Source organism: Pleurodeles waltl, chromosome 6 (genome assembly GCF_031143425.1).
Source record: "Pleurodeles waltl isolate 20211129_DDA chromosome 6, aPleWal1.hap1.20221129, whole genome shotgun sequence".
Classification (NCBI taxonomy): Eukaryota; Metazoa; Chordata; class Amphibia; order Caudata; family Salamandridae; genus Pleurodeles; species Pleurodeles waltl.
This window is the reverse complement of record NC_090445.1, coordinates 213858035-213876054: the sequence shown is the minus strand read 5'-3', so window position 1 is coordinate 213876054 and position 18020 is coordinate 213858035. Positions and strand designations below refer to the sequence as shown.

General features: G+C 44.4%; 1 protein-coding gene across 1 annotated transcript in view; it reads right to left on the bottom strand.

Moving 5' to 3' along the window:
* Window positions 1-18020, bottom strand: part of RUNDC3A (RUN domain containing 3A) — a 118515-nt gene that overhangs the window by 20524 nt on the left and 79971 nt on the right. The window contains exons 7-9 of the mRNA XM_069237883.1: window positions 15744-15909; window positions 10647-10804; window positions 8407-8544 (exon numbers count right to left, since the gene is read on the bottom strand). Coding sequence (XP_069093984.1) covers window positions 8407-8544; window positions 10647-10804; window positions 15744-15909 — 462 coding nt within the window. The remainder of the gene's footprint in view (window positions 1-8406; window positions 8545-10646; window positions 10805-15743; window positions 15910-18020) is intronic.

Sequence of the window (18020 nt, the reverse complement as noted above, 5' to 3'; positions counted from 1 at the left end):
CCAGCCTTCCAGAACTTCATTGTCACTCAGTTTCTCTTGGACTTTAATACGGACCTTTTGATATTTTTGTCTCTTATCTCTAGTTTTGATATTTTGTTCCTATGTTTTACTCTGACTTGTTTGCAACAAAAGAGGATTTGCTGCTCTCAGTCAGGATAATTATCTCGATACATAACATCCCATTGAAGGGGGTATTGTAATGTCATATGGGTAGTTCAGTCCACAGGTTTTCTGGGTGATCTAGGTTTCTCCTTTGTTTGCTGTTTATTAACCCCTTCTGTGCCATGGACGTAATGGTTACGTCCAACGGCACAGTGCTCATGTGCCGAGGATGTAACCATTACGTCCTCGGCACTGAGCTCAGAAGGAGCGCTAGCGCTCCTTCTGTGGGCTTCCCTCTCTCCCACCAAGGCAGGGATGGAAGGGGAAGCCCCCCCCCCCAAATGACGTCAGCACACAATTGCGTGCTGACATCATTACAGGATGCCGGTCTCACTGGAAGCCATTTGCTTCCAGTGCGATCGAGGAGAAAGAGGCGAGTTTCTCCTCCGGTGGGTGGGGGGTTTCAAACAAAGAGGCACCGGGGGAAAGGAAAGGGTTTTCCTGTCCCCCAGTGTCCCTTTGAGCATTCCTGCTGCCCGCTCGCAATGCAGGAATGCCCACTAGACGCCAGGGATTTTTTGTTGTTGTTTATATCTAATGTTTTTGTGTCAGGGAGCGGCCCCTTGGGCAAGGCTCGCTCCCATTTGGGGGGGGCATGTTTGCTGTGGCCATTTCTGCCCCCCTTGGAGCCAGATCAGCCAATTATTTTTAGGCTGATTTGCCCCCAAGGGGGGCAGAAACCACCAGAACACCAGGGATTTTTGTCAAAATGTATATTTACGTGGGGAGGTGTCCCCTTGGGCAAGGGGTGCCCCCCCCCCCCCCCTTAGGCATTAAACTGTTGGCCATTTCTGCCCTCCTTGGGGACAGATGGGCCTATTTTATTTAGGCCCTTATGACCCCAAGGGCGGCAGAAGCCACTTAGAGACCAGGGATAGTGTGTGTGTTTGTGCGTTAGTGGATAAGGGGGGGCTGCCCCTTGGGCAAGGGTTTGCCCCCTTTGGGGGTGCGTGTACCAAGGCCATTTCTGCCCCCCTTGGGGGCAGATCAGCCTATTATTTTTAGGCTGACCTGTCCCCAAGGGGGGCAGCAACGACTTAACGTCAGGGATTTTTGGTATATGTTTATTTATGTGGGGGCGTCCCCTTGGGCAAGGGGGGTATTGAACTGTTTGCCATTTATGGGCCTATGTGTTTTAGGCCCATTGCCCCCAAGGAGGGGCAGAAGCCACTTAGGCACCAGGGGAGTAGTGTGTGTGTGGTTTTTTTTGTTTGGGGGGTGGCCTCTTGGGCAAGGGTCACTCCCCATGGGGACACACTACTAAAGGTATTTTCTGCCCCGCTTGGGGCAGATAGATCTATTTTTTAGTAGGCCAATCTGCCCCTATGGGGGGCAGAATCCACTTAGGCACCAATTTCTAAATGCTTGATGGTGGGGTGTTTGTCAAATGACAAAGTATTTGCATTTGTGATAAAAACAAATTCTCCTTTTTGTTCTAGTTCAAAGCTTTTGCTTTCTTTGCTGTAGCTCCTTGCGATTTTGGTGGTGGTTGACCTGTGGTTTGCATAGTTGCATGTTTTAGGTAAGTAAAAACAATTTACTCCAAAGGAGTATTGTTGCCATGCATTAATTACATGTTTGTAGGTGGTGTACTAAATGCAGGATTGTGTGAAATTGTCCTTAGATTTGTACACAATGATATTTGTGTTGTCTTATTTCTAATTTGATTTTTTTATTTATTTCTTTTTAGTGGGATATCATTGGTGATTGCTGTGTCTGTGCAGAGTAGTTGCTGGTGAGTCAAGCTTTTTCAGGCAAGTGAGCAGTATTCTTGAGTTTATAACTCTTACTGATAAAGCTACACTTTATTACTTATGTTACACATTGCTGGTTGTTGGTGGTGCATTTGTCCTAGCCACAGGATGACCGCTCATCAGGTGGTTGGTATGCTTTTTGAGTCATTGTCTGATCATGATTATGAGGCGGAGTCTGCATCTGAGGCAGAGGAGGAAGTGAGAGATTCTGGCAGTGAAATTTCTGTCTGAGAGGAATCTTCTGATGAGGAATCCACACTCAGTGCAGGTAAAGGGCTTGTTTTAGAGGAGGACACTGATATGCCGTTAGTGCAGCAACCTGGGGCTGAAAGGTTTCCCGTTAGAAGACCAGAACTCTGGGTTGCCCCAAACATGGAGCAGCCAGTGTTGCCTGCCTTTACTGGTCTCCCGGGGTGTAGAGTGAATACAGAGAACTTTTTGCCTGTCAATTTCTTTGAGTTATTTGTGGATGATGTGTTTTTGGAAGAGATTGTTGAGCAGACTAATTTGTATGTGGAGCAGTATTTGAGGGACAACGCTGCTAGACTTAGGCCACACTGTAGAGCTACCCAGTGGATTCCCACAAATTTGGAGGAGATGAAAAGGTTTTTGGGTTTGACTCTTTTGATGGGGTTGATAAGGAAGCCGTCAATGGCTTCTTATTGATCTACTAGTCCCTTGATGGCAACAGCTATATATACTGCAACCATGAGTCGTAATCGGTATTTGCTTCTTCTTAGGATGCTGCATTTTGTTGACAATACATTAGCCTTGCCACGAGATCACCCTGATTCTGACCGATTTTTTTTAAGATTAGGCCTGTCCTTGACCATTTTGTAAATCGGTTTTCAGAGGTCTATGTTCCAGGCAAAGAAATAGCTGTGGACGAGTCTTTGGTCCTCTTCTAGGGTCGTTTGGTTTTTAGGCAGTACATTCCTAGCAAGAGGGTACGATGTGGAATTAAATTGTATATGCTGTTTGAAAGTAGTACAGGATATGTGTATAGTTTCCATGTTTACACTGGTAGGGATTCTATTATTGACCCCCCTGGTTGTCCTCCCACTTTTGGAGTTACCGAGAAAATTGGGTGGGGACTTGGTAGACGTCTGTTCAACAAAGGTCACCATTTGTATGTAGATAACTTCTACACTGGAGTGCAGTTGTTCAAGGAATTATTCAGAGTGGACACTGTTGCTTGTGGCACAATTCGTTGTAACCGGAAAGGCTATCCAAGGGAGCTTGTCTGTAAAAAAAAAAAAAAAAAAACTTGAGAGGGGACAGTGCAGTGCCTTGCGGAATGATGAGCTGCTACCTTTGAAATTTTCAGTCAAGAGGGACGTCTACATGCTAAGTACCATCCATGATGAGAGTACTTCTCCCGTGACTGTTTGGGGCCAGGTTGCTGAAGTGTGCAAACCTGTGTGCATTTTAGATTATAATAAGCACATGGGAGGTGGATATAAAGCTGATGAGAGGTTGGAACCTTATACTGCTATTGGTAAGTCTTACGTTTGGTGTAAGAAGTTAGCAATTCACCTCTTCCACTTAGCAACTTTTAATGCTTTTATTGTGTTTAAGGATAGGTCTCCAGAGTCAAAGATGACATTTGTGAAATTTCAGGAGAGACTTATTGTGGTGGAACAGAGTTCCTAAAGGAGCAGTGGTGGAGGATGTGGCTAGATTGAAAGATCGCCACTTTGCTGAGAACATTCCTCCCACGCCCAAAAAAGACTTTCCAGCTAAGAAATGTAGAGTGTGTGCTCGAAGAGGTGTCCGGGGGGAGACTCAAATGTACTGCCCAGATTGTCCTTCAAAGCCTGGGCTGTGTATGGGTGGTTGTGTCAAGAATTATCACACCCAGAAGAAGTACTGGGAACTACCATGAGTGTAAACTACCTGTTTATATTTTCATGTGTTCAGTTTCATGGTTGGCATTTGTCATGTACTTAGTTAGAGCTTTTGTGTTTGTAGTTTTGTAATTATTTCTAATTAGTTAGTGGTTTCTTTGTTTTTAAAACAAACAAAAAAGTGATGACATTGTGTGTCGAGTGGCGCTTGGCTGACGGTGTACATATTGACTTGCTGTTGGCTACTGCAACACACTGCCTGCCAAACGCCAGTCCACACACTCCCATCAGCTGGTGTCATTGCTGTATCAGGCATGTGGGCGTATGTAAGTGATGGGCCCTTGAGTGGCGCTGTCTTTCAATGTGAGTGTTGTAATGTACTAGGCCCGTGGCTGGCAGCGCGAATGGTCTTGTGCATGTCATGTAGAAAAGGTGTGTGAATGGACTGTAAAGCGGTTGGTGCCTTGCCATGGCTTTACAGCTCACGAGCTGTGAGTCATTGGTTCAGGTTTTTGGCCTTTCAGTTATTAACAGTGCATTTCATTTTTGTGAAATCTCTTGTTAATAAAATTTTATCAACTGAACAATCAGTCACCCTCGTGCCAAATCCAATCAGTATGTGTGGTAAAAATGACAAAACCTGCTCCGCTGTAATCAGGCGTCGCAGCACACCTGTGACCCGCTAGGTGTCTCGGGTGGGATCCCGATGATGAAGCATGCCACCAACTTGGTTGGTGGGTGAGGGGTCTTTTTAACATAACCTAAGTGTGTTTCTTTTCACAATTTTAGTGTTTGGAACATCACATAAGTATGTGGACATACCAAAATGATCTATTGCAAAACTACCTGTGTTTCAAGGGGGGGGGGGGGCACCTATGTTTTTGGTCCTGGCTGTGGCTTTCATCTAGGGAAACCTACCAAACCCATACATTTTTTAAAAAGAGACACCCCAAGGAGTCCAAAGAGGTGTTTCTTGCCTGAATCCCCCAACATTTTCTTACCCGCACTGCTCGGCAAACCTCAAAATTTGCTTAAAAAATCATATTTTCCTCACTTTTCTTTGTAGCATCACTGCTGCGGCACAAATTTCCTACCACCCAGCGTTCCCCTCAGTCTCCCAAGTAAAATGATAACTCACTTGCATGGGTCCCCAAAGCAGAGTCAGCCTAAAAGATGTATAAAAGAAAAATATGTGCTTATCAACTCGCTGTGCTATCCCTTTAATCTCTACAGGTTGTTGGCACTTTTCTGTTGCAGGCACCTGGTCCACCCACAGAAATGGGGTATCATTTTTATCTGGAGACTTGGGGGAACGCTGGGTGGCAGGACATTTGTGGCTCCTCTCAGATTCCAGAACTTTCTGTCACCGGAATGAGAGGAAAAAGTGTTTTTTTGGCCAAATTTTGAGGTTTGCAAAGGATCCTGGGTAACAAAAAATGTTCAGAGCACCACAAGTCAACCCATCTTGGATTCCCCTAGGTGTCTAGTTTTCAAAACTGCGCAGGTTTGCTAGGTTTCCCTAGGTGCCGGCTGAGATAGAGGCCAAAATCCACAGCTAGGCACTTTGCAAAAAACTGCTCTGTTTTCTTCCTGAAAATGTGGTGTGTCCACGTTGTGTTTTGGGGCGTTTCCTGTCTCGGGCGCTAGGCCTACCCACACAAGTGAGGTACCATTTTTATTGGGAGACTTGGGTGGAAGGAAGTTCGTGGCTCCTCTCAGATTCCAGAACTTTCTGTCACCAATATGAGAGGAAAAAGTGTTTTTGGGCCACTTTTTGAGGTTTGCAAAGAATTCTGGGTAACAGAACCTGTTCAGAGCCCCACAAGCCACCCCATCTTGGATTCCCCTAGGTGTCTAGTTTTCAAAAATGCGCAGGTTTGCTAGGTTTCCCCAGGTGCCGGCTGAGCTAGAGGCCAAAATCCACAGCTAGGCACTTTGTAAAAAAAAAAACAGCTCTGTTTTCTTTGTGAAAATGTGGTGGGTCCACGTTGTGTTTTGGGGCATTTCCTGTAGCTGGCGCTAGGCCTACCCACATAAGTGAGGTACCATTTTTATCGGGATACTTTGGGGAACGTTGGGTGGAAGGAAATTTGTGGCTCCTCTCAGATTCCATAACTTTCTGTCACCGAAATTAGAGAAAAAAATGTGATGTGTCCATTTTGTGTTTCCTGTCGCGGGCGCTAGGGCTACCCACCCAAGTGAGGTACCATTTTTATCGGGAGACTTGGGGGAACACAGAATAGCAAAACAAGTGTTATTTCCCCTTGTCTTGCTCTACATTTTTTTCTTTCAAATGTAAGACAGCGTGTAAAAAAGACGTCTTTTTGAGAAATGCCCTGTAATTCACATACTAGTATGGGCACCCCGGAGTTCAAATATGTGCAAATAACCACTTCTACTCAACACCTTATCTTGTGGCTATTTCGGAAATACAAAGTTTTTCTTGATACCTATTTTTTATTTTTTATATTTCAACAAATGAATTGCTGTATGCCCGGTATAGAATGAAAACCCATTGCCAGGTGCAGCTCATTTATTGGCTCTGGGTACCTAGGGTTCTTGATTAACTTACAAGCCCTATATATCCACACAACCAGAAGAGTCCAGCTGACGGAACGGTATATTTCTTTCAAAAATCTGACATCGCAGGAAAAAATTTGAGTAAAACGTGGAGAAAAATGGCTGTTTTTTTCACCTCAATTTCAATATTCTTTTATTTCAGCTGTTATTTTCTGTAGGAAACACTTATAGGATCTACACAAATGACCCCTTGCTAAATTCAGAATTGTGTCTACTTTTCAGAAATGTTTAGCTTTCTGGGCTCCAGCATTGGTTTCTCACCCATTTTGGTCACTAACTGGAAGGAGGCTGAAAGCACAAAAAAATAGTAAAAATGGGGTATGTCCCAGTAAAATGTCAAAATTATGTTGAAAAATTGGGTTTTCTAATTCAAGTCTGTCTGTTCCTGAAAGCTGGGAAGATGGTGATGTTACCACCACAAACTCTTTGTTGATGCCATTTACAGGGAAAAAAACACGAGCCTTCTTCTGCATCCCTTTTTCCCATTTTTTTTTTTTTTAAACTACATTTTCGCTGTATTTTGGCTATTTTCTTGGTCTCCTTCAGGGGAACCCACAAAGTCTGGGTACCTCTAGAATCCCTAGATGTTGGAAAAAAAGGACGCAAATTTGGCGTGGGTAGCTTATGTGAACAAAAAGTTATGAGGGCCTAAGCGCGAACTGCCCGAAATAGCCAAAAAAAGGCTTGGCACAGGAGGGGAAAAGGCCTGGCAGCAAAGGGGTTAAAGCAAAAAAAGAAAAGAATAGTTGCCTTCGTGCCTGTAGTAAAATATAGCCTTTCTGACACCACGGCTAGGAAAATCTCAATTCTATTTATCCTGGTAATTTTTGCTTATGGCATTTGCTTAATCTCTCTTCAGTCCCAAAAGGTCACTCATGGGTAGCAAACATCAATACACAAGTGTTTATTTCAGCAAAAGCTGTCATTACAGTGATAGTGTTCTTGGTCTCTCTGGTGATAGAAAAAAATACAAATAGTTTAAAAGCTGATAGCAAGAAGAAAATAAAATGCAATGACAAAAGATGATTATGATTATGAGTGGCCATTATTTCCGATACAGAATTTTAAGTTGTGTGGTAATCATAGCACCTCTGTAACTTTCCCCATGTCAATTTCAGCAGGTCAAATGTGGCGATGTTTAATGGGAGGAGTGGGGGGGCTGAAGGAGCAGGTAAATACAGAGAAAAGCAGAATTTGGTACGGAAACCACAAAATTCAACACATAATTCACAATTCTCAAGGGGAATACAAAGCATTTATCACGCCTGGTAAAATGCCTCACAATGCAATATCAGGTGTTGAAAATACCGCACTCCAATCTGGAGACTGAAATAGGGTCCAAATGGTAATAAAGAAAGAAATATGTAATGCCTGAAAAAAATACTAATTGATGTTACCAAGATCTACTTAGGTATCATGTAAAAAGAAGAAGGTGCCCACAAATGTTCATGAAAAGGGTAAAAGAAAACACCTTTGTAGGAAAATGCTCTTGATGGAGGCATCTATGTTCCTGGATGCTCTGACAGTACTAAAAAGGAAACTAAAATTGCAACTGGGGGGCAGGTGTTGCGACTTCTACTGCTCTCTAACTTCTCATGGAATGGCTACAACATCTAGAGAAAATATCAGTAATGATAAGGAGAGGCCACTAAATAGGGTCTTCTGAGCCTGTCAAGGGACAAGGGAATAATTTACCCAGGAATGTGATTGTGTGCTCAAACCATTCCTGGAGAACATACATTCTCTATAGATTCCTGGAGAACATACATTCTCTACAGATTTTAACTTCCTTAATGCTTTCAATACTCAGCAATTGTGTCTTTTGTTGATGGTCTGTAGTTTGTGGGTGCAGCAAAAGCCCTATCCACTGAGTTTTTTTGTGCTCACAAATATTTTCAGAGGGGCCAAAACTTAAGTCTATAGTGTGACTAAGGGCGGCACTGATACCAGCAGTCTGACAGTCAGGGGTGGGGAAGGTGTAAGGTAGATGCTTAGCAGTAGAGATTCACAAACCAAGTTTGGTTAAAACAACATGCTTTCCTTGTTCAAAGTCAAAAATGTACCTTCGAAACAGCTTTGGATTGAGGATCGATTTGTGGTCATTGAGATTCCCGAGCGATGGCCACTGGGTCACTAAAGGAGTCACCATTTCCTTGCACTGGTTGGACAGGTTAGGGTTGTCACATGGAATCAAACCAGTCCTGAAATCAAAGAACATAGTGTAAAAGGAAAAAGAAGTGAGCAGACAAAAAAGATAAAGGAGAGAAACAAGGACTTTTATTTTTTTACTCATGAGTTGGTATTCCCCAATGTTTAACCTGGAAAAAAATAAATAGGTGTAGGGATGCAAAGTTCTGCTCGGAGGCCTGTGGCTAGTGCTACAGAATGTCTGGGGACCTGATACCAAGTCTGCATAGTCTTGACTCCACCTCTTGCCTCTTTCATCCACCACCAGACAATCCTTTGCCCTTTATCAGACTCTAATACGTTCTTTTTTTTATCCCTCCTTTCTATCTGACCGTGTTTCTGTCTTTCTATCCCCCTTTTGTGTTTTTATTTTATTTCCCCTGCTCTGGGTTAAAGCCTTAGAAGAAAAATAAGTGCTGTTCTCCAAAACTGAGTACTGGTGGGCCCTACTTGCAAGCACAGGCTCAAATTAAGAACTGGTCATCCCTCTTCAGGAATACTGCTAGACTGTAACTGAGCCAGCGAAGTACAGCACTGATGATTATTGTCTGCCCTTTTTGAGGAGTTTAACGTGAATATGGAGACAGCTAGCATACTTTTTGGTGTGGGAGAGTGTACTTTCCAAGACACAAAAAAATATATAGTTCTCCCACATTGGCTCTAGTGCAAAGAGGTAGAGATGGCGTAGCCATGCCCCTCCCACTGTAGTGCTTAGAGTTTGGAACTGAGAGAAATAGCACACAATAGGTATAGAAGACTTTTCAAATGAGAGTGGGACCAAAGAAGATGGGTGCTGGGGTAGGATTGGCCTCTGAGTGGCGGTGACATTGATGACAACTGGTGAAGTGTTGCGTAAAGGGAGCAGTGGAATAAGCTTGATGGTAATAACGCTGACCCGGGTGGTAAGCAGTGCTGTACTGGAAGGAGGAACAGACACTGCCCTGTGTAGTAATGATAAGTCCTTCAAGTGAAGGACACCGGTGGTGAAATAGAGAGAGAGAGCTGCCAGTGCGGAAGGAACTAAAGAACTTAGATGTAATCTGCCTCCTGCTGTGGAGCTGGGTGTTTTCTAAGACTTTAGAGGAAGACATGGAAGGAACGAGTACTGCAAGACTGCTTCATGCTCTAAACACCAGTACTTCAGATAGAACTGGTGGAGACAACCTGTGACCAGTGTTGAGGTTCCCTGGGTTGGTAGGGTGCAGTCTGTCCCATCTTCGGATGGAACAAATGAATTTCTGGGTTATTTATGAAAAGGTGATAATCGCTACCCTACAGATGACGGACAAATGTGAAGTTGACAATGAAACGGATGGAAGTCCACCCAGTTTGGGGTAAAAGAAGCTCCAGGGATGAAGAGAACTAGGGCAGATGCATTTTCAGGTAGGATCTAGGGAGCACCTGACCTGCAAATATTTGGAGCTAGGCCTCCACTCCTCACAGTGCGGTACAGAGGAAGCATTGAAGGTCAAACACTTGAAGGACGTGAGGCAGGCAGAAGGCAATAGTGTTACATTCTCGAAGGCACGTCTCCTCAGTGTGGTGGACAGGGAACACTAGAGATGTAGTAGATGGATGTAGGTCCACATCTGTAGGACACAGGACATGTTGAAAGTGAAATAGATGGATGCAGCCCCCTTCAGGGTGTGAGACAGGATGCTGAAGGTGGAATAGAGAAAGCAGCCACCCTTCATTGTGGGGCACAGGGATCACGGAGATTCAATAGATGGAGGCAGGTCTCCTCTCATCAGTGCAGGACACAGGAAGCACAGAAGGTGGGATGAAAGCATGCAGGCCCTCTCTCCTCGTTATAGTACAGAGTAAGCACTGGAGGTGAAATAGATGGAGGCAACTCTCCTTCAGTGCAGTGCACAGGATGAACTGGTGGTGAAACAGATGGAGGCAAGCCACGCCCACTGTGGGACATGGAGCGCCAGAAGTGAAATAGATGAAGGCAGGCCACGCCTGCTGCGGGGCATAGGAAGCTGTGGGCCTGAAAAAAAAATTAAAGCAGTGCCTATTTAGTGAGCTCCTAGGGAGGGCTCTAGCTGAGCCGCTGTGGTACTTTAAGGGATTACCCCTGCCCTTCATTTGGGAACAGACGAGGCAGACGTACAGCTGTTCTTGCAACTCTAGGATGACTCCTTCAAGTTCCCTTTTCTCCAGCTGATTCTGTATTTTCACTTCTTCCAATCGCAACTGCAATCGCTTGTTTTCTGCCTCCAAGTCCTTTAGTTGAGATTCCCGGAGACGCACCAATTCCTCCAGGTACCCCTGCAGCACACAAAAACACGAAAATGACATCTTTAGAGTTTCCTTGGCAATGATTTGTAAAAACCTCAAAGTGTAAGCAGGAAGGTCGTGGCCGGGGTCTATTGCAGCGGTTCTTAACATTTTGGCTTCTGTGGACCTCCCACTAAATCAGTGCTGGAAGCTGGGGACTCCCACCTGAGCAATTTCTACGATTTAAACCTAAAAGTAATATACACAAATACAGAAACAAGAACATAACAAACAAATACACAAATTATGAAACATTTTATTTAATTCAATAGAAAAATAATGCAAAAAAAATAAATGGTAAATGCTAGCATATCACCTTGCCTTTTATTTTTTTTGCTCGTAATGCATACTCTCCTTTTATCAGCGCATATCAGTGCTGCGTCAATCCAGGCCATCAATCTCAAGACTAGATTCCATTTGCTGTAGGTGGGCTGATCCCAATTATCAAGATAAGTATTACAATTTAGTTTTTAGCTTCCTCCTTCAAGTTCCTTTGCATTTACAGAAAGCTTTAAAACTTTCAGTTTTGTGCCTTTGTGTATATGTACTTTAATGATCTGTTAATAATATTCAATCTTCTAAGCAGTCGCGGGCCCTCTTGAGCAGAAGTCATGGACCTCCAGGGGTCCTCGGACCACAGGTTGAGAACCACTTGTCTAGAGGACACTGCAGTTGAGGAGAACGATAATGCAAGAGGACCACGTTTTCGTGACCTATGTAGAGGCCACAAAATTTGCAAAGATCATGGATGTGGTTACTCTGAGGGGGCTCTGTCTTCGTGGTACCCACGTTCATTTACAAAACTCACAAACTCACCTTTCCCTGCTGATCTCAAGGGACTTTAGTGCCGAATTCTATGACCACTTGCAAATAATTTCAACTTGTATTATTGTTTTACAGACAGCCAATGTCATGTTTCTATAAGGGGCTTAAAAATGACTGTGAGTAGTACTGATGGCATGTTCATGAAAAACTGTTAATGCTTTCGTAAATCCAGTTTCAGTAGTTTAATGTGGTTCACATAATCCACTTGGCCAAAGTCTCGACCATGGCTATTGCCTTGAAATCACTACAAATGGACAAATATATTTTTAGAACTCTAGACCTACACCTTAGTCATGGTAAGCTGCGATAATGTCATAAAAATTGAATTCCGAACTACTTTTCAAAGTAAATATTTCCTGCTATATGCATTTTCATACTATGTACCTTCTATGACCCAAACATAATTGAGGACAGATACTGCCTTTTCATGTCAGACCAATGTTGCGGTGACTAGTTGTGGCGGCAAAGTTACAGGCATTGTTACCACCTGGTAGTGAGGATGATACACGCCCTCACTTGTAATGTCTTTCCAGTATGTTTGGGGCTCGATGAGCCCAGTGTGATGGGCTGGAGGGAATCATTCTTCCTAGTTTATAGAGCAGACTTCTCGTGGGCTATGTGTAACTAACTCCCCATCCTTCCCTGTGTTGCTTCCTGCCAACTGGTTAGAATAAGTACCACCTATGCCATTTTCTTACCTGCCTCTTCTCAGGACAGACACTCTTTTTATCCCAAATGAAGGAAGAATTTTTCAGAACGCTAGTATTTGGCTTGGTTTTGGGTTTCAGCCAGGGGCGGCTCATCCGCTAAGGCAGAGGAGCGTCACCCAGCTGCTTTTAAGCAGAAGGGGAAGGAATAATAAAATGATGATAATAAAGCATTATTATCATTTTATTTTTCCTGGGAGCCGGGTCGGGGTGGGGCGTGGCTGGGCTGGAGGGTGCCGGAGGAGGGCTGGAGGGAGGAGAGGAGTGCACAATATGTTTGCATGTCTGTTTGGCCGGCAGTGTTGGGCCGGCTAAACAGACATGCGCACTTTGCATTTCTCAACCAGGCTGTATTGAACAGATGGGTGGGAAAAGTACACAGGCTCTCAGTCCCCGTGTGAGCACTGAAGCAGGCCGCTCACACCGATCATGACACTGCTGTCATGCTGGTGACAGCAGCGTCGTGATTGGCTGGGAGCCTGTATGCTGCCGGGAAGAGGACGGAGGAACACATCTCCAGAAGAATGGTAAGGATTTTTTTTTTTTTTTCCTATATTTTTTGTTATCCCCTCCCCCGCCACCCACGTTTAGTGGCAGCCGCCATGGGTTTCAGCCAGTGTCCTCAAAGTCCCCTAAATATTTGCTGCCAAGGAACACTAAATTGTGCTTCACCTGTACTTCACGCCAGGGTGATCAGATGTTTGCCAAAGACAGATGCTCTGTTCCATGTGAGACCTGGAAAACCCCCTCATCCCTGCAGCATCTCGCTTCTGTGACTGGACCAGAAGAAGGGAGTGTAAGCTGACTGAGAATATATGTGAGTAAGTCTCCTCAAGCACATACCTCTTGCAGCCGGCTGGGTAGAATCATCACCCCCAGCATCACAGAGGTTATGAATCTGCAGATGCATCCGGAAAATATATCTGTGGTGAACCTGCATCGTCACCGCATCTGCATGCCTCAACCTTATTGTGTCCTTTTTTACTACCATTTATCTACACAAAAGCACACTGTCTCATTGATTGTAGTCTGTCACCCTGACTCTAATCCTAATGCCCAGCTTCCTCTGAGAAAAGGTTGAGCCATCAGATTCAGTGACAGGTTCAGTGGGAGCCTGAGATATAAGGAACCCTCTCTCCAAAAACATTTACTTCAGTCTGCTTTCAGATCGGGCTCCTAACGTTTGTTAGCCGAGAGGGGGCTAATATTGGTTGCAGACACAATTCTACTTTTTGTTCCTCTCATCCTCTAAAAACTTGTGAACATAAAATATTTGCAAGTCCAGTTTGCCCTAGCTGGTTTTAGGACTCCACAAGAACAGTGCCACCCAGCACATCTTATGGGGTTCTTCGTGCACAGAAACAAAACTAAAGAGACTTGGTATTGGCAATCGAAAAACATCACCAAATATGGCGTTGGAACTCTTGCTTCAACTTTGGGTGGTGAGTGTTTCAGTTTGTTTGGCTGAAAAATCAGCTTCAGGTGTGAAACCCATTGTGCTGTTCAGCTTTGCATCAAGTGCTAATGACAAAAGCCAGACATCAGGCAGAGCATATGCTACTGGACACCTTGAATCTCCCTCTCGGGCACTTCTTCTCCATTGAATGAGACTTGTCAAACCTGTATTAAAGTCTCTAGAACCAGATCTCAAGCCTTGATTAATAGATGTTGGTATAATGAACCAGTCCAATGATTCGCCTATGGGATAACACTGGCCACAGGGCCTTATGTCATTTATTTTTGGGGTATAAATACGTTTGTGGTCTTATCTTTAGACTTAGCTGGCACCTTCTATTTTTTAGTGTTTGAGTGCCATATTTTACTTTTTCCATCTGTGTTGTGGACCGTCAAAATGTGGCGCTGCTTACTGACTTCCAGCAGAACAGAGCTGTTCCACATTTCAGAAGACACTAGAAAGGTGGCTTGGTTGTTTAGTCACAGCTGTGATTGTTAATCACTGCTGTGGTGTCATAGGTACCACTATGGACACATATAGTAAATGCAAGAGAGAACAAATCTGTAGAATTCTTTTATTTTTGTGTCAGGAGGTAGCCAGAATACTTTTGTGAAAACGGAGTCTTCCAAAGATTTTGATGTACCTTAGAGCAACGGTCCACCCAAGAGGGCATCTTGATGTCAAGTACCATAGAAAGACGCCAGATGGAACACATACAGCCTAGAAGATAGAATCAGCAGTTTGGGGAAATTCTAGGCACTTTACGGAAGGATTTTGTAATTCTGAATTAAACATAGACAAAGTCAGATCATTCCACCATTTGGAACCCAAATACGAAAATCAGTTGACCACCTTGACGTTTGAAATGAGAGATATGTAAAAGCAAAAGAGAGAAGGAAAAGCATGGGAACATTGATGAGTTAAATTATTGTTACTTAGACATGATCATTTAGTACCAGAAATTATATGCATTATGCAAGCAGCTTTAAACTAAATCCTTTGCAACTGGCAGTCAATGAAGATGCCTCCATACAGCAAACATATCGTGTTTTCTCAGCCGGCGAATCTTGCAGACAACAGAGTTTCAAATTCTTTGCAACTTCTTAGTAGTGGATTCTAGCAGACAATACACATTTGCAGTAAGCTAACCATGACAAGACACAGGCTGAGACCATCTGGGGATGTACATGAGAAGGCAACAAAGGAAGCACTTTACCAAGGATGTTTAAGATGAAGGAGCAGAAACACTGATCTCCTTAAAAGAGAGATATACTTCAATTTACTTCACTTGGGGTGACATTTGTAATGGAGCTCCTAGGACCACATGCCTAAGTGTGTCACGCCACCTATATGTATAGTTACCCACATTTAGCAGCTCTCTTGTTGGGAATTAGCGCTCATCCTCTCTTGAACACCCAGAGATCATGTGCTCAGTGATGCTGGAGAGGATAGTGTTTGATTTTCCAAGCCAGCAATCGGCTGTGTATTGTTGTCCCAAAAAACTGCTTTATAGATGAGACATAATGTGATGAGCCAGGGGTCTGACGTACATGTTAAAGAGAACGAGGGAACAGGGTACAGCTCTGTGGGAACCCACGCTCTATCTTGAAACGGTTATACTGAAAAAGGAGCACACTAAGGGATAGGAACTGGTTCAGGAGAAATGAAAAGAGCCAGGCATCAGCTGATCCAGACATCTTGTTCAACAAGATTTTGTGATCAGCCGCGTTAAAAGTCAAAGAGGTCAACTAAGATGGATCCAGTCACGTTTTCCTTATACATTTAGCTTAAATCTCATCAACCACTGGTAGCAGCTCTAATTCTGTGCCTGTCCTAGGCTGAAAACCGAGCTGTCACTGATCTAAAAGGCCTTATCTACTAAATCGTCTGGCCATTGTCTTTTCCTATAAAGTAATAAGGTTATGCGCAAGACTCAAGTTACCTTTTGTGCATAGACAATCCGAAACTTTTGCTCCATCTTCCTGCATTTGTTGTACCAGCTGTCATCATCTGTAACCAAGGGCATGTACGGGTGCTCGGGTGTGCTCTCCTCACTTGTGCTGCTGTCAACACTTCTCCGGTCCTCCTCATCACTTAGGTAATCGTAGCTGGTAAAAGAGAAGTCAGAGATGGAGAGGTTTAAATGCACTGCTATCTGCAGTTAGCAGTGCCACAAACAATAGGCAGATTATTTTCCCACTTCCTCAGTTTAAACAAAAACATGGCTGCCCCATGTAAGATTTTTTGCCTTGTCTTTTTTTTTTATCTTAGATCCCTCCTCGAGCCAATGTATTCACCTTATTCCATTGCTTTACAAATGCACTTTACTACATGCACAAAGTTTCTAGCAAATCCTTAGTAACGTTCAATGCATCATCTGTCTACCCATATAGCTCTCCTTCGTCCATACACTCTACCTTAACCCTCTCTACATCCATCTAACCCCCATTCCGTCATTCCAATCAGTGTCATGCTGCCTCTCAACTTGTAGTTATACTTTATATCATTCCGAAGTGCATCCATAAAGCAACCACTTGTATGAACACTATTTCTGCATGATTTGGAGCTGTTCTGTAACAGTAATTGGAACCCGTGATTGACGTGAGAGCATCTCAGTTCATTACATACCCTTCCTTTCAACATTCCCACACCTCAAAGTAAGATCAGATTTCAATCTTTCTATTTTTAGTCCAGGAAGCAGGGAGGTGGGTAGATCACATTGATTCATAATTTTGTCCTTTACGGCATATGCTGACCTGCTTTCCACCTGTACATTAACTTTAATCCCATCAACCATCTTTGGTTCACAGCATTGCTTCTCCTATTCGATCTCTTTGGTTCCTTCTACCTTTCCCCTTGAGTTTTTCTGCCCTTAGACTTGGTTGAGTTTGACACTTAGTTATGTTCTCAGATATGCATTTATGAGTCCGTGAGGGGTCATGTAGCAAAGTACTCTCTTTTTTGGCATGGCTACCCCCTTTTCTGCCTGTTGTCAGTTGACTGTGTTCACTGGGATCCTGCTAACCAGGACCCCAGTGATTATGTTCTCTCCCTTCAAACTTGGATGCTTGAACCCCTTACATCCCACATTTGGCATACTGGTACCCGCTGTAAGTCCCTACTATATGGTACCTAGGTACCCAAGGCATCGGGGTACCAGGGGATCCCCAGGGGCTGCAGCATGTATGATGCCACCCATGGGGAGCCCATGCAAACTGTACCTGCAGGCCTGCCATTGCAGCCTGCATGAAAGGGTGCATGCAACCTTTTCAATACAGGTCACTGTAAATCACCCTTATGGTAGGCCCTCCTAGTCCAGAGGGCAAGGTTCAAGTACCTGTGGGTGAGGGCACCCCTGCACTAACAGAGGTGCCCCCCACAAACTCCAGTTCCATTTTCCTGGACTTTGTGAGTGCAGGGATGCCTTTTTATGCATGTACTGGACATAGGTCACTACCAATGTCCAGCTACATACTGGTAACACCGAACCTAGGCATGTTTGGTATCGAACATTTCAGAATCATACCATAATACTGTTGTCAGCATTGGAAGTATGATTCCATGCACTCTGGGGGCTCCTTAGAGGAACCCCCCCGGGATTGCTCCTAACAGCCTTATGGGGGTTTCTGGGCAGCCCAAGCTGCTGGCACCACTCTGACAGGTTTCTTAAGCCCAGCAAGACAGAACAAAGGATTTCCTTTGGGAGAGGGGGCTAAGACCCTCTTCCCACCCTCTCTCTTTGGAAATAGGTGTTACATGGCTTGGGAGGGGTAGCCTCCCCAAGCCACTGGTATGCTTTAAAGGGCACATTTGGTGCCCTCAGTGCATAAACCAGTCTACAACGGTTCAGGGACCCCAAGTCCCTGCTCTGGCGCGAACTGGACAATGGAAAGGGGAGTGACCACTCCCCTGTCCATCACCATCCCAGTGGTGGTGCCCAGAGCTCCTCCAGAGGGTCCCTGGGTTCTGACGTCTTCAATCCAAGGGGGCAGGGACCTCTGGGAGCATCTGAGTGGCCAGGTCGGGCAGGTGACATCAGAGCCTCCTCCTGATAGGTGGTCACCTGGCTAGTTGACCAATCCCCCTTTCAAGGCTATTTAGGGTCTTTATCTTCTGTGGTTGCTTAGATTCAGCTTGAAAGATTCCAGCAGGACTCCTCTGCAACCTCTACTTTGACTTCTAGCCACTGGAACTGTGACTGGACCCTCCAGGAACCGAC